The 16,178-nt window shown below is 38.5% G+C and overlaps 1 protein-coding gene across 4 annotated transcripts in view; it reads right to left on the bottom strand.

The window, feature by feature from the left end:
• Positions 1-2,496: 2,496 nt before the first annotated feature.
• The window catches only part of EVC (EvC ciliary complex subunit 1), a 53,368-nt gene continuing 39,686 nt past the window's right edge, over positions 2,497-16,178 (bottom strand). Inside the window, exons 14-21 of one of the 4 annotated variants that reach the window (XM_090139666.1) lie at positions 15,939-16,149; positions 13,245-13,451; positions 12,055-12,199; positions 9,068-9,173; positions 6,929-7,055; positions 6,222-6,315; positions 5,274-5,391; positions 2,497-4,271 (exon numbers count right to left, since the gene is read on the bottom strand). In XM_090139666.1, coding sequence (XP_089995792.1) covers positions 4,190-4,271; positions 5,274-5,391; positions 6,222-6,315; positions 6,929-7,055; positions 9,068-9,173; positions 12,055-12,199; positions 13,245-13,451; positions 15,939-16,149 — 1,090 coding nt within the window. In that variant the 3' untranslated portion in view covers positions 2,497-4,189. Of the gene's footprint in view, positions 4,272-5,273; positions 5,392-6,221; positions 6,316-6,928; positions 7,056-9,067; positions 9,177-9,222; positions 9,688-12,054; positions 12,200-13,244; positions 13,452-15,938; positions 16,150-16,178 lie in introns of those variants that run through there. The other 3 variants (XM_031588366.2, XM_090139667.1, XM_090139668.1) reach the window with 3 other exon arrangements.

Raw genomic sequence — 16,178 nt, 5'->3', positions numbered from 1 at the left:
ATTACCAGAGAACAAATCACAACCTACAAAACTATTTCTGTCAGCTTGGTCTGAAGCCTGGCATCAGGGCTGGTCTGAATAGCCAGCTATTCTTTTTGCTTTGGCTTTAATCTGAACTTATGAAGAAACACCACAATTCAGCCTAAAGTGATCTGAATTGATTCTGTTTCCAAAATAAAAGAAAAAAAAAAAAGCCTTTCATCAACAGCAAATATAAATATTGTGCTTGTAAAAAAATATTTGACTCTCCATGCCAAGAATTCAAATTCATGTTTCCTATTGCCTAGAGAATACTCTTATCCCTAGGCTTGCGTAGTATTCAGTCTACAAGGCTTTTCTTGTTAGAGGTGAGAGAAGGAACTGCTGTGTAACTAGTACTGACAGATTCCACTTTTCTATGTGCAAAAGATAGTCCTAAACCAAAGAACCCTTTGTGTATAAGGGTCAAATTCCACTGTTGTTAATGTTTCTTCTTGTTAAAGTATCTGTGAATAAATATACCTACAGGTGTTTGAAGCACTTCATGGATCAGTGGTTCTATGTGAACAACACTGTGCTCGTCAGGCCAGTGTAATTCTGGGATTTCTCCGAGGAGAAATGTGCTAGCAGGTCCGTCATGTTCAGAAGCTCCCACAGCCTGGCCACACTCCAGTGCTGCTGCTTAGGGACAACCTGCACTGAGCCCATGCTGTGCCTGGGTCTCTCCACCCTAGATAAGCACTGCTTCCTGCATGTAATTTAAAGATATCTTCTTTATTTCTGAGTACAGGGAACTTGCTTCATGGTCCCCATCCTGGTGAGGGATGTTACTGCAATACACCATCAGAGAGCTAGCTACACGTGGTGTTCTTCTGGGGGCTTTAAACAAGGTAAGTGGTGCATCTTTCACCATCCCAAGGCCTATTTCACAGCAATGCCCCATCCTATGTGTTGCTAACCTATCCTTGAAAAGAATAAAACTGTAGCAAACAGAAATGAATTCATTTCTGATCCTAAATACGAGTGCAGAATAGGAACCTATACTGGTATGTGCTCCCTTGTAGAAACACTGAGCTGGTCAATGCTCAGTGTCTGAGCATGTGCATGGGAGCAGTTATCTCCTTGCTTTATTCTTGTAGTTTGAAGTTGCTTTCATGCTTTGTGAACTGTCAAACTAAAAATATGTAGCAGGGCTGAAACTTGTCTTAAAACTATGAATGAGGCTGAGCTGTTTTAATAGCTGTTAGCATTAATGTTAGGGAGAAAAAAAGGTGTGCTTTTTCCTTGCATTTTTTGGCAGCACTTCTGTGAGTATCTATAAAGCATGATCAAAGCTTCTTATGAGCCTTTTCTGTATAAACTAAAAGAGCTGTACACTACAAAGCAGGTGTTTTGAGCTGTATTTCCATTTTCCCCTATCTGACATCCATTATGCTGGAGACTGCCCTCAGCTGGCAGAACTGCTCAGCCATCTCCCACAGACTCTCCAGGCACAATCCCTGGGTCACAAGCTATTTCTACTGCCCCTTAAACATAGGAAAGATACAAAACGGAGAAAAAAACACTAAAAAACTCGGTAACAGATCAGTAGGAAGGTACATGAGACTCACATTGAGACTCATATAGCTGGAGGTCAGCTAGTCCAGCCTATTTCAAGCAGGGCTAACTTCCAAGTTAAAATTGGTTGCTTAGGACCTTGTCTAGCTGGGTGCTGAAACTATTCAAGGATGGATATAACAGAATCACAGACTTGTAGGGACGTATGGAGATCATCCAGTCCAACCCCCTGCTAATGCTGTTCCCTAAGTAGGTCACATAGGAAAGCATCCAGGTGGCTTTTGACTGTCCTCAGAGGAGGAGACTCCACAAGCTCTCTGGGCAGCCTGTTTCAGTGCAGTCACCCTCAAAGTACAGAAGTTTTTCTGCATCCTCTTTGAATAACCTGTTGGTGGCAAAGATATTTTCCTCCTGACCAGAAATGGCTTTAAGTTGCACCTGGAGAGATTCAGGTTGGATATTAGGAAAAATTTATTCTCTGAAGAAATGCTGAGACATTGGAACAGACTGCTCAGGGAGGTGGTGGAGTCACTGTCCTTGGAGGTGTCCAAAAAACATGTAGATATGGCACCGAGGGATGTGGTTTAGCGGATATGGTAGTGATGGGTTGATGGTTGGACTAGATGATCTTAATGCTCTTTTCCAACTTCTTTGATTCTATGATTTTATGACCTTCAGCATCTAGAGACAGCTCAAGACTGTTAATAATGGCTAAAGTTGAAAAATATAATATACAGAGCTTAAATGAACTGTTGTGAGATCAACTTGGTGTTGCTACACTTGTTTCTCGGCCAAATGAAGATCTCTCACAAACTGTGAGACCTGCATGGAGGCAGGAGTTAGACTCGATGATCCTTATAAGCCCCTTCCAACTTGGGATATTCTATGATTCTATGATGCTCCTTCTTGTTCAATACCTGCATCACTTATGGAAAACTATTGGGAGTGCCATGCCATGCATGAAATCTGTACAGGACTTTTACCAAGGCAATGAATCAGGGGTGTAATGCAAAATGACTGAAGTTAGTAACACTTGATTTTTATTTGTCATGAAGCAAGGTGACTTGGTGAGAGAATAGGAAAAAGGGCACTTTGCAGAGAGCCCAGAGAAAGGAGGACAGAAAGCAGGCAGAGACACAGCCCTGGTTGGCTGGGTCTCACCTTCAGGGACTGAGAGGAGGTGGGCTGGGGACTCTCCTCGGCAAGCAACTGCTGCCCTCCAACAGCAAGGGGACGAAACCCCAAGGGCTGCCCGGGAGAGGGCACTGCTGCCCTGCTTTTGGGATAAGACAGAGAGAAAGCAACGCAAGCCCTGCCTAGTGGAATGAATCACACAGTGCATCCGGGTAGACTGCTGCATTCTGCCTGTGACTGGAGCCTCTGCTACACTGCATGGTTTAAAACAGTATCTTCACAACATAATCAACTCTATTATTAAAAGCTTCCTTCTTGCTATGTGTACAGAGTACACTGAAGAATTATGGTATTCAAACAGAAGGAAACAGGCTGCATCCATTTGAAGATAAATCACATCAAACGGGCAATTAAAATGTCTCCATCAGTAAGGCAGAGGGACCATGGAAAATGATTGCTGAAACAGCAGAATCTAATGCTTGAAGTAGTATAATACAGAGAAAAAGATTTTGATAATGACTGAAGTGAAAATTAACAATTTAACAATTGTGTGTAACGTGCCCAGTAAAGTCATTTGTGTGGCGGCACTTTTATCCGAGGTAAACTGCTTTGCTGATGTAGTGTTTTACATCGAGTGCCAAAGGACAGCCCTTTAGTTAGGAAAATATATGTTAATTTTAAGAAGGCAGAAAACTTCTATTTCACAAAAGCTGTAAGACCACTTAAGTAGGGCAATTTATTACAAGATACAGGTGCTCTGTGCAGCCAGGGAGAAAGAGCTGCTTTGCATGACAAGAAAAATTCCCATATGGAATGTAATGAGAACAACAAAGTGCACTGAAAACAAAAGAGTTTACTTAAGGAATTAGAATATAAAATGAAATATAAGAAAATGAAACAGTGGATGAGATTTGTCTCAGTCTTTCTAAAAAATAATCAAAAATCTGAGATAAACAATGGGAAATAGATTTACAAAAATCTTTGTACAAATTTTAAAGCATACCTTACCTTGGAAGCATTAAAATAAAACAAGGGAAAGACAAATTTAATCTTTCAATTTACCAATAGAACCTGAAGTCTCTTTACCTAGTCTTTAAATTTCTACCTATTTCTGTTAGTCCAAAGCAGTGACCACAAATACTGAGACCAAATCCAGCACATTTCAGGCTCAAAACATCAACATTACAATGAAACCTTACTGCGATGTCCTGACCTCAGCAGTCTAGGGTGGATTGGTTCTGCATTTTCCTCAGGTATATTCCTCATTTAAAACTATCTCCCCTTCATGTTTCCCACACCGTCTGGAAGAGCTTAAAGAATTCTTTGTTTCCCCTTGCCAAGGCTAAGTGAGAATGTTGGGATTGATTCTCAGTCTGTAGCTAAAGAAGATTTCTCGGTTATTATTGATGTTCTTCATTGTTCCTCACTAAACCAGCTCAGTGAGTATTTATAGCTGCTGAGATCTCCCAGAAGAATGCTTTGGTACTCTGTGTTCAGACAGCTCATATAAATACTTCGACTACCTGTTGCCTCTTTTTTTTAGCATCTTTGTGTTTTTCCTTGGTTCAGTCTCCCCTTCGTGTGGCCTCTCTGACCTTTCTCTGAAAGAAATAAACGAGAGAAATAAAACAAAACTGGAGACTAGGTTTTTCAAAGGCTACTGTTCTCTCTTAAACTAAATTCATTTTGAGAGCACTTGCTCTATGATTATAACTGCTGCACTCGCTGGTTTCAGCTGCCTCTGTTGAGGCTGCCAAAACAAAGTTGCATAAAGATAAATGTTCCTTTGTAGTGTCCCTGTTCCCTACACGCGTATCCCTTGTTGGCTGTGGGAAAGGAGTGTGTGAAAAGAGTTGATGCCATCGGGGAAAGGAGCCATCTCCTGAAGTCAGTCCCAGGCTGAGGTCACTCAGGGGATAAATACTTTCCCCCAAAGGCCTGTGGCTCTGAGAACTAACTGTTTGCTTTGCCTGTCAACAGGATTTTCTCTGCTCAATATATCAAGCCCCAGCGACCAGCTGGCTGGTTTGATCTGCCCGTAGTAATCAGCTGGCATCTTTCAGGTTTGTAGCCGTTTCTTCTCCTCTAGTTAGCACCCCAGCATAAGCCAACTGAAACATCTATCAAGAAAATCATTGTTGGAACCGCTACCCTCATCAGCCAAAGACTGGCGCTTGCCTTTGTTGAAGAAATAAAGTGGTAGTTGAAAGCCTAAATACCTCAGACCATATTTCGGTTGCTACAAGTCAACTTAGTTCCATTGGGTTCAATGGTCTGTGCTGATTTATGCTGTCTGTGGCTCAGGTTTTTAAAAGTCTAACTAAAGGAAATTTGGAAAGAGTATTTCTCATTTATCTGCTTAAAATCAAAGTTATTGATAAGATCCGTAACAGCACAGACAAGCAAACTCCGATGATTTTCCTAATTTAGAAAAGGATAAAAGAAAAACAATTGTCAAGTACATGTGAGAAACAAGTGTCAAAGATTTGCTAGTGTAGGTGTTATATTTTGGTTTTGATTGGCATACCTGCTTTCAAAGTAGATGTTGTACTATTTTGTGTAAATAGTTTTTTTACAATGCATTTTTTTAGCCTATACTGTACCTGCACAAACTGGAATTCAGTCTGAGGGGCTCTTGAATATTTTCGTAAGAATCATCTTTGTCTTCCGATTCTGGAGACTTTAAAGTCCCTCTTTTTGAGTTTGAGTTTGTTTTTTCCCCTGAATTACCAAAGACATGAATTAAAAACTAAAAAAATCACAGATATTAGAACTTTTTATTCTCAAGCAAAAAAACCCCAAACAAACAAAAAAACCCCAAGAAACCAAAAAACTAAAAGCAAAGCAAAACAAACAAACAAAAAACCTCTACAGCAATTTCTAACATAGTAACACTTTACACAGATAAATTATTATGGCAAAAAAATCGCCCCACTTTATGTGAGCCTAGAATATACTTTTTTATTGTAAATGCTCACAGAGTGGACTTCAACTTTTAAATTTGCTGTACACTGATTTATGTTTCTATGAGGGGCAACCACTGAAAGTGTCTCTTGAATAACGGATGAGTCTAATCTGCTAAAAGTGCAGTAGATTCATATAAATATTTCAAGTTTTCCAGTTAAATAAGATTTTACTTTTGAGTATGTGTGTGGGAAGGCTGATTCTTCCATTCTTCCATTCTACCAAGTGAAGGCTGAGCGATTCAGCCCTGCTCTCCTCCCAAAAATGTAGTGAACAAGGTAAACAGAGTCCTTTAAAGTACATCATAAAGATGTGAAAAAAAATTGAGTTTGTGCAAGGTAAAGCTTTACCTCATGGTACTTATTGGTTAAGGGGCAGCTTTGGAGTGGGAACAGACACATTTATTTGTAATTCAGGCACCAGCAAGCTGGATGACCACGGAAGCTCACTGTACTTTTTTTCTATATCCCAATTACCTCATATGATGAAAAAAAATCTTTCCCCAAAACTCTGTTGTGACATACTGCACCATACTGAACAGAGTAAGTGGAACTGTGTGTTTTTTAAGACTCCTGGATTGTACCAACCTGCTGGCTTGCTTCTTTTGGACAGCTGCTTCTTCACAGTGACAGGAACTCGAGCCAGTGCAGCCAACTCAGTAATGAAGTCCCATTCTGCTTCCTGCACATGAGGATAAAGCAGCAGTCAGTTAACAACAAATGGTTTGATTCTGGGTTATGTTATCCTACATATGGTGTGACAAAAGCATTCATGTTATTGCAGAAGCATGGGAAACAATATGGTATGGCTTCCCTTTAACAGCACTTGACACAAACATGCTGAGAGCATCTGATGAAGAGCAGGAGATGTGCTGTGAAGCCTGGCTAGTCACATATACGTGGCATTTGAGCCTCACCCGCCTTGTCTTGGCTGTGAACTCAAGCACACTGATGTACTAGTAAGGAGGTTGAACAGACTCCATTTGATTAGACAAAAATGTTCAAGTAACCAAAAAATAAGCCTGAACTTGCAATAGACATGACGCAGAATCATCAACAAGTAAGATAAAGAATATAATATGTCCCTCATTTTCCAGGTTCTCTTTATAGGAAATAGTTTCAGGCTGTTAACTGCCTGCCTGTGTTACTGGTTCCTGAGCTTCAACGGTGAATCTCTGCACTAATCTCAACTGGGACAGCAAAAAGACCCTTACGACCTGTCAACCAATGAGTGGAACAACAGACGCTTTGTCACTGACTGATTCAGGTTGGTGAGTCATGTTATCCTGATTTACCTTCAGCTGATTCTCCATCTCACTTTGTAGGTGATGCAATCCCAGCAGCTTCTGTTTCAGAAACTCCAGACGAATTTGTTGGTGCAGTTCAAATTGAGTCAGAACCTTCTTCTGCTGCAGCACCATTCTGGTAGAGGGAAATTTGAAAGTGGCCATGTTGTTCAGGATCACAAAATCATAGGGGTTGGAAAAGACCTCTGGAGATCATCTAGTCCAACCCCCTGCTAAAGCAGTTTCCCTCAATTCAAGAGAGGAATACAATGCTGGTGAAGTGCAATCAGAAGATTTTGTAAAAAGGCTGATTAGCAGTTTCAGCTATCAATATCATTCAGTTTCTGCTGTGAGAAACAATTTTGCTGCAGATTTTTAATTAGTTTTCCCTATTTTAACAACGTGCCTTGGGTCACCACAGTACACAAGCTCCTTTCTAAGGCTGGAACTGCAGCATTTAGGTTTGTCCATGCCTGGAGCTCAGCTCTAATTTTGAAGTCTTTTTTCAAAACCATTCTATGTTTTCTGCAATGAATTAAGTTAATTTTGCTATCTGCATGCCAAAGAGACAAGCTGTTAGAGGATCAGGTATGAGGATAAGGGATTAAGAATTTGCCATTTCATTCAGAGCTTTTTAGTATCAGGTTGACACTGAGCCAGAAACATGATAATTAGAAACCTGGTGTTGGGAGCATTGACAACTATATTCTTCACTTGTTTTATTTTGCTGGTAAAAGATTAGTATTAATATAGTATAATCTGAATGGCTGCAACTTTGCTAAATCTGTAAGTCTCCTGCTCTCTTGCCTGGCCTACCTTGAAGCAAAACTGTCAATCACTCATCGCATTCCTTGGGGAAGGAGATAACACAAATTGTTTCTGACATCTCCACACAATGCAGTTTCTGTCGTAATGGTCAACGCTTACAGAAGGTTACCTTACAAAATTTGCTCTTTGAACTCACACTTTCAACCTTCCAAGGGCAAAAGCAAATAAAAATTTCCACTGAGTATAAAAGGAATTAGATAATGGAAATTCTGTCATTGATTTAACATCCTGGAAGAATTTGGGATTTCCTAAAAAAAAATTATAATGGCAACATGAAACTGAGTTTTGACTAGTAGTTATGAGATCAACTTAGATGCAAAATAGTTGCATCTTTAATACCCTATTTTCTAACTGAATGCAGTCCAATTTAATTATATTTTATTTTGAACTAGTAGAATAGATTTTGGATGAAAAAATCGAAGGGAATTTACGTGTCAGAATAAGTGATGGGCTTGATAATGAACATCTAACATATTTTCTGAAGCCCTTTCCTAGATGAATTTATTTCTACACTTATTCAAACAAGGATGAAAAACAGGAAGTAGCAGAATGTTTAAAAATGAATTAACCACTTTACAATGTCAAAATTGCACATGCAGTGTTACTTTGGATAATAATGAATAAAGAAGTAAATTAATTACAAAATATATATTATGTGCATATCATTTTGCAAGAGCTGCAGACTTATACCTTTATAATATAGATTTTTATGACAATTAATTCTTTGGATTTACAGTGCTTTTTGTCCAGTCTAAACTCCATAAAATCAATAATATATTAAAAAATATTTTTATCTAATTAACATCTGAAGCGTTCAAGCCTAAATTTTGTGCAAACAATCTCAGTCATCAAAGACATTCAATGAAATCCTCTTGCCATTTTGAATATTATTCATCTTTCAAAAATGTTATCTTCATTATGGGATATATTTACTCAACAGCAAATTAATATGTACTTTTTATATTTAAAGCAGAAAAGATGGAATATAATTAATTGGACAACAGCAATTCCCATTCCACATTTACACTGAATTTCTTTTAAAATTTGGTGTATGTTTTGGCATTGCTTTTCATTCTGTCTTTCCAAACTGTCTCTATATATAGTTCTTTAGTCTGTAATTAATGAGTACCAAAAGTTCTATTTAATAAGAAAGCAATTCTTTGAGATCAATGGGTAGAAAAATTTGGCAACAGATGCTTCTTTTCCATTGAAGACAAAATATTAAACGTAAATCTAAAACATTTATTCAACTAGACACTGATATAAATCTGCTTAAGTCAAAACATTTAAACAGCCAGCAGTGCTTCTGCTTGCTCTTACCTTTGGTGGACTGTGGATGATACATTCAGGATCCCTTTGGTCTGTTTTTCTTTCAGTGCTTGTTCATTCTCTTCTTTCTTCCTAAGTCTGTACCTTTCACTTCTTTCTACTGAAATAGAATAGAATTTTTGTAAAATCTGCTGCTCACAATTACAAACTCTGAGTTCTGGCAATCAGACAATCCATGTTTTGCATCAGTACAAATTAATCCCTGTTCTAGGTAGTCTTTCCAAAGTCATCGCTCCTTGAAGATCTTAAGCACTTATTACACATGCTTGCTCTGCCACTGTGATTTTTTGTACCATCAGACATGAGGTTGTGCATTGTTTAGCTGAGATGGTAATGTCAGTGAATTCCCAGTGAATTTGAAGGAGAAATTTTATGAAAACATTGCCAGACAAAAAAACTCTCAAATACTCTGAGGCCTGAGAATGCTTAACACTGCACTTCCCTTCACTTGAAGGTGAAATAATTTCAGTACTTCTGCTGACGCTCACACTCTGTAAGTAATTTCTTTATCTGCTGAGAGGGGTCTTGAGCCTTGCCTTCAAAGTCCTGTCTGGTAGCAATTTGCTGGATATGCTTTCCTCATACCCACTGTTGTGGACCACTGCATTTTTCTAAAACAAAGAGAGAAATGGATGGGTATACATAACAAATTAAGCTACTTAACATTCATCTGGGAAGCATATGACTTGTTCTGAATGCTGGGAGAGGATGGCAGGCGCCTCTGAGGCTGACACAGTATTTGGTGAGGGGAATCACTCTCTCTCTGCGTAGCAATCATGCTGGGAAATCTCCTAACAGAACAGGCCCTTCTAAAAGTAAAGAAACATGTATGCCCTGTCTCCTGGCTGGCTGACAGGGCTTAGCCCAGCTGTTAAGAATCACAGTGGAAAATTTCAGTGCTTCTGGGGGCAATACAACAGCTGAAAAGGGAAGGTATGGGGCCTGCATCACAAATTTGGACTTAGGTTAAAAAAGAACTTACATGTACAAGAGCATCAAAAGCTCTTATTAGACCTATTTCTCTCTCCTAATACGTGAAGTACCAACAAAGCAGAAGTAGTTACTTGCTGTTACTGAAAAACAGGGCCACGTTAGACCATGAACATGTATCTTTGCAATATTTTTCACTGTATTAGTTCATTTAAGCTTTCAGTTTCAGCTTAGTTTCTCTTAGACCAAAAATCTCAAACACTCTTGTGTTTACTACCAACATAAATATTCTCATCTTCCCTCATGCCTGCAGGCTTATACTGCAGGAGAGAGAGAAATTTATTTTCCTTCAGTTGAAAAGAAAATGTGCTCTTTCAATAGCTGCTTACACACACAACTTTCTTTCTCATAGTTCATGGAATGCCAATTCATTGAGACGATACATCCACACAAACACTAGGAGAAAAAATGATATAAAGATTAGTGATCAGAAGACTCTCTGTGTCTCTAGTGACTGGTATTCCAGGTCTTTCAGACTACGTGGGAGACGAGTTAACAGCAATATGAAAACACCAATGTAAAAAAAACAGTCATGTATGTAATGACAGTGGCATCTCAGCTCACATCAGCAAAGTATTTAGCAGTGGGCTTCAGTTTTAATTCCTGCTTATCACAGAATGGCTTAGACTGGAGAGGACCATGAAGATCATCTAGTTCTAACCTCTCTGCCATGGGCTGGTTGCCATAGACTAGATCAGGCTGCCCATGGCCCTATCCAACCTTGCTTTGAATGCCTCCAGAGATGGGGCATCCACAACCTCTCTGAGCAACCTGTTCCAGCATCTTTCTACCTTCTGAACAAAAAAATTCTTCCTAACATATAAACTAAGTCTACCCTTTTCAGTTTAAAGCCATTTTCCCTTGTCCTATTGATATCAGACCATGTGAAAAGCTGGTCCCTCTCCTGCTTGTAAGCTCCCTTCAAGTACTGCAAGGCCACAATGAAGTCTCCCCAAAGCCTTCTCTGGGGAGAAGAGCCAAGCTAAACTAGTCCAACTCCTTCAGCCTTTCTTCATAGGAGAGTTGCAACCAACCCAAATCAAAGGAATTTTAGACTGTTTGTAGTCAGCTAAATCAAGGTCAAAGAGATCATCAGAGAGACTTAATGAGAACACAAATAACTGACTGCCTTGCTGGCTGCCAATGTCTAAAACACAGGCCATCAAACATCCCTGCACAGATTTTGCCTGTTACTTCAGCTTCCAATTTTAAGGCTTCAAGGTCCATAATAGGCCACCGCAAAACAGATTCAACCTCCTATAACCAGTGAGCTATTAACAGGAGCTCACAAATCCTTCCTACCAAAGTATGTGGGCAGGTTTGTTCCTCTTCAGAAATCCTCTTCTTTGGTTAAATACTCAATCCTACTTAAAATTGATAGGTTTTAGAAAACAGCTTTCATTCGTCCACTATGTGTCTCAAATACTTAGAAACCTCTGTCATTCTACTAACTTACTAACTTCATTTAATGCCAACAGTCTTCATCCAGAGGAGAGAGAGCTTGCAGAAGAAATCAATAATCACAGCTTGCTTTCTTTCCTGTCCTGAAGGGACTGAACAATTAGAAATAATTCCAGGAAAAAGTGTCTATATCTGTGGGATCCAGGAGTTCATAAACCTCACCAGCAGTTTCACAGACTGTGGAAGTGTTATGGGTGTCAGCAAGAAACAATGCAGTAGCTCATATTCAGGATGGGAATGATTGGCTTTTTTCTGTATCCTCCCATGAATCTTCTCTATTTCAGAGAGAATAGCATTTTATTGAGTCATAAAAGGAATGAATATAAGAACCTCCTTCTTAAAATTGAAGGCAAGCATCTCAGAGAAACCAGATTGTCTGCCAGGAACTGGAAACAGAAATCTCACCCCTTCTAAGAGGAAGATCTACTTTGCAGGCTCCAGCCATACACTCTTTTCACTCTCTCTATCAGTATTTGTTAAAAAAATCCAACACAACAATATCTTATAGCTGTCAATATCATACATACCTTGTAAGGATTTCAATTGCTGAAGTTTTTTCCCTTCATAATCTTCTGTGATTTTTCCAACTTGCTGATAGTAGTTTTCTACCAGTCTATTGATATTATTGCTGGTCCCATATACACTTTCTACAGCAGCTTCTACCAGTTTCTCCTGTATTACATATTAGAAATAACAATTCATTTTCTAAGTAAAAAACTAGGTGTTTTGTTCTGTCTAAAACTGAAGACCAAAATTAATATTGTATGCGCATACAAGATTGTGCATCTTGTGCTTTAAAAATGTGACCAACTGATATACTGGAACATGAAAAATTACAGTACAATCTTTCTAATCACAGAACTTCAGCGGTTTGAAGGAACCTCAAGAGACATTAAGTCCAATCCCCTTTCTAAAGCAGGTTCCCTACAATAGATTGCACAGGCAGGTCCAGAATAGGTCATCCAGACAGGTCTTGAGTTTCTCCATAGAAGACTCCACAACCTCTTTGGGCAAATTGTTCCAGAGCTCCATCACCCTTACCATATTGAAGTTCTTCTGCATGTTTGTATGGAACTTCCTTTGTTCAAATTTTAGGCTATTGCTCCTTGTCCTATAACTAGACACCACTGAGAAGAGCCTGGCCTCATCCTTATGTGCCTCACCTACATGTGAGAAGTTACCTTTCTAACTGTTCAATCTTCATAGCCCTCTTTGCCTGTAAACCCAACTACCAGCAAAGTAAATCATTTTTTTTGTGTAAATTTAATACAATTTTTCTTTATGCGGAAAATTCAAATATTTGCAATGTTTTTATTGATATATGAATTAAGTTTCATTTTATTAATCTATGAATCAAGCTGTTAAGCTGCATGCTATTAATTAACTCTAAAATCTTTGTCAATAGATTGCCACCTCCATTTCTTTCTCATTTTTGTGATTTTCTGTCAACAAAAACTTTCTCAGTGTTTTAATGTTCTGGGATTTGGTTTAGTAAAAACTCTTTTGACAGCTATAATGAGTCACTAAAAAATACTGTACTTTGACATAGGTGTTAAGTCTTTAAATAGTTTGCAAGTTATCTTCAGTTTTAAAACAGATTGTAATGCTGTCCTGCTGATACTTTTAGACATAGGATAATGCTTATTTGGAGTTGCCCTCTGATTTATCCAAGCAGAACTCAATTTTTTAAGAAAGCTACTACTGAACACTTCCATACCTTGAACTCCTGTTCATCATCTGAATTCTCTTTTGAAGCTTTCTGTCTGACATGCTGCAGCAATGTCTGCCCAATCACTTTCTCCATGTGTTGCTGAAGAAACTGAAGAGCTTCTTGGATTTCTGTTACTAACTGCTGGTGAAATTCTAAATGGTTTTGCTGTGTTTCTTCCTCAAGTTTCTCTTCCTCTTCCAGAATGTGAGACTCCTGGTAATTAGACAAGATGTTAGCAAACACTGCCATTCAAGTGTACTCACAACTTTAGCCAGCATCACTGTAAAAGAAAGTCCTACAGCCACTCAGAATATCACTGTTTTAATCCTTAATCTAATTTCCAGCATAATTTTATATTCAGTTACTTAATATCCTTTTTTGGCACCAAGGTTATTGCCTCTGTCATCATAAGTACAATAACAGCAGTAACCTGTCCCAGCAGTCATATCCAAGTGATGTATTCCAGTTTTCATATTCATACTTTTGCATTTGGTCTTACTTCTACGCAAAAACAGTCAAGCTCAACTACCTTGACTGCAGGAAGGGACATCTGTGGATACCTTGATAAATAGCACAGGAACAAGGCAAGCACACAGTTATGCTTCTTGTACAATTTTGAGAAAAAGTAGGTATAGTCGTGCTAAGTATTTAATAGCAAGAAGAGACCACTGGCACTCTTGGCACCTGTAGTATCCTCATGATGAATTCTGCAGCTTAGCAACATATTCTTTCATTTTGAAAAAATCAAGTGGCTTTTAAGTAGGAATCTAGTAGCTTTGCTTGGTGTTCTCTTGTTCTTTCATCAGAAAAAAAGACATCAGAAACAACTGTATGCCACTTTTAAAACCAATTACACTCACATTTCTTTTAGGCTGAAGAGTTCCAGTCTCTTAAGTGCTTTCAATCATCCTTACCACTATTTTCTATGCTACTTTTCAAATCCACTTTCACTCTAGGCTCTCTTCAGCACCCAAGAGGACATGCTCACCAGCACAACCTATTCTTTGTTTCCCATGCGTATTACAGTCTTCCACAGACTGCCTTCTATTGAGTTGCAGATTTCCCTCTTACACTAATATTCTCATTTAAGACTAAATAAAATTAAATTATTCTGAGGAATTTAAAAGTTCCTATTTGATTCCCTCCTGTAAATAAAAATTGCAAGCAGGAAAAGAACCTGCTCTGCCCACATTCATCTGTGGAAAGAAATGATGTCCCTATTAATGCTGGTTATTTTAACGTCTTTATTTAGAGCTCAGGCACGTTTTTGACATTTCTAAGTCAGTCATAAAGTCTTTAAACAGTTTTTCTTTTTTAAAAAAGACCAAAATGTCATGTTATGAAACAAATAGACTAACATAACACTCTCACATTAATTTAAGCATAAGATTAAATTAAATTTAGTTAAAATAACACAGTATGTCTAAAACTCTGATTGAGTGTCTGTAAACTAACCTCTTCCTTAACCCACTACATATCAGTTTTAGTTTTGGAGGCTATTCCTAACATTTGTTTTCTCTCTGACAGTTCCATACATAGACTTTACTCTTTGGCAGCAAGGATATAATATGCATATATTTAAGCATTTCCTTGTGAGACTGGTCTTAGCTGGCCTTGGAAAGAGGCTGTAATGAATACAGTCCAAAAGAGCAGTAGTATCTGGGGGCATTTCATTTTTGCTAGGGAACACAGAAATTGCATCAATTCTTGTCCCTGTGGGATCTAAGTGAGTTGGAACAATGGAAAGAACAAAAATACAGAAACAAGAGGAATGATGTCATATGCATTTGTACTTCACTGCATTTTACTTCTTCTAAAGGTTAATAATATTTTGAGATTTTCACACTTAACAGGGACAGAATTTCCTTAATCCTCTCAAAAGTGGAGAATTAGGATTCATGTCAAGACAATTAGAATTAGAGGCATGCAGAATATTCTCTCTGCACTGACTGCACAGTGATGACATGGAGCACAGAGATACAAAGTATTGGATGGGTTCAATCCAGACTGGCAGCAATGATGAACTGAGCAGGGGTTAATACTGATGCCTGCTGGGAAGGGTCTTCTGATGACTTCAGCAACGCAGTGTTGTTCTAGTTAAGTACCCACTGTAGGTAAGTGAATAACCAACAAGATCTAGTATTAACCAGAAAGATTAACCCCCAAAACACAGTGACAAACATACATGAAAGTGACCTATGGGAATATAAAGTATAATAATCCTTAAACTTTCTCCTGCTACCTTGACCTACAGGAATCTGGAAGGATGTCAGGGGAACAGATATTAAGTGTCTCATGGACAGAGGATAAAGAAAACAGAATGAAAAATGACAACAGTACATAAAAACTTGCTAGGTCTGTTGAAGGAAATTGATAATTTCTTCTGACATTCAAAAAAAGAATTTTGAAGCACATATTATGACCTCCAGAAGAGTTAGTAGGACTTTCTCTTACCATAAAGCAGTAACTTGTGTAGAGTCAATTATACACTGTGCATGAAGTATTAGAGAATTTTAACTAATTTAAACTAGAAAGGAATACTTAAGAACCTACTATGTCAAGAGGGGTGCATTTTTGACAGGATTTTTTCTCTCTATTTGAAACATGAATGTTTTCATATTTGAGATCTGTGGCTACTTCTAATGCCAGACAATGGCATTTAAGAACTCTGGACAAAACCCTCCAGGATACTGTACCTACCACTGCCTTCTGTAGCTGCCACTGATCTTCATCTTGACAGGCTGAAGAGCCCTTCTGCAGCATATGTTGCTCTCTCAGCTCCTGAAGCAAGCTCTTTTTTCTGGACATCCTCATGCAGGTCAAAGCTGCCATTCCAATGCTTCGAAGAGTTAATCTTCTCCATACTGAACACAGCAAGAGCCGCTGTTTTTGCAATATGTAGTTAACAGACCTGCAAAAAAGACCATTAAAAATCACTAG

This window comes from Phasianus colchicus, chromosome 4, assembly GCF_987193195.1.
Source record: "Phasianus colchicus chromosome 4, bPhaCol1.hap1.1, whole genome shotgun sequence".
Lineage (NCBI taxonomy): Eukaryota > Metazoa > Chordata > Aves > Galliformes > Phasianidae > Phasianus > Phasianus colchicus.
The sequence above is the reverse complement of the archived record's forward strand: the minus strand, read 5'-3'. Positions and strand labels throughout refer to the sequence as shown.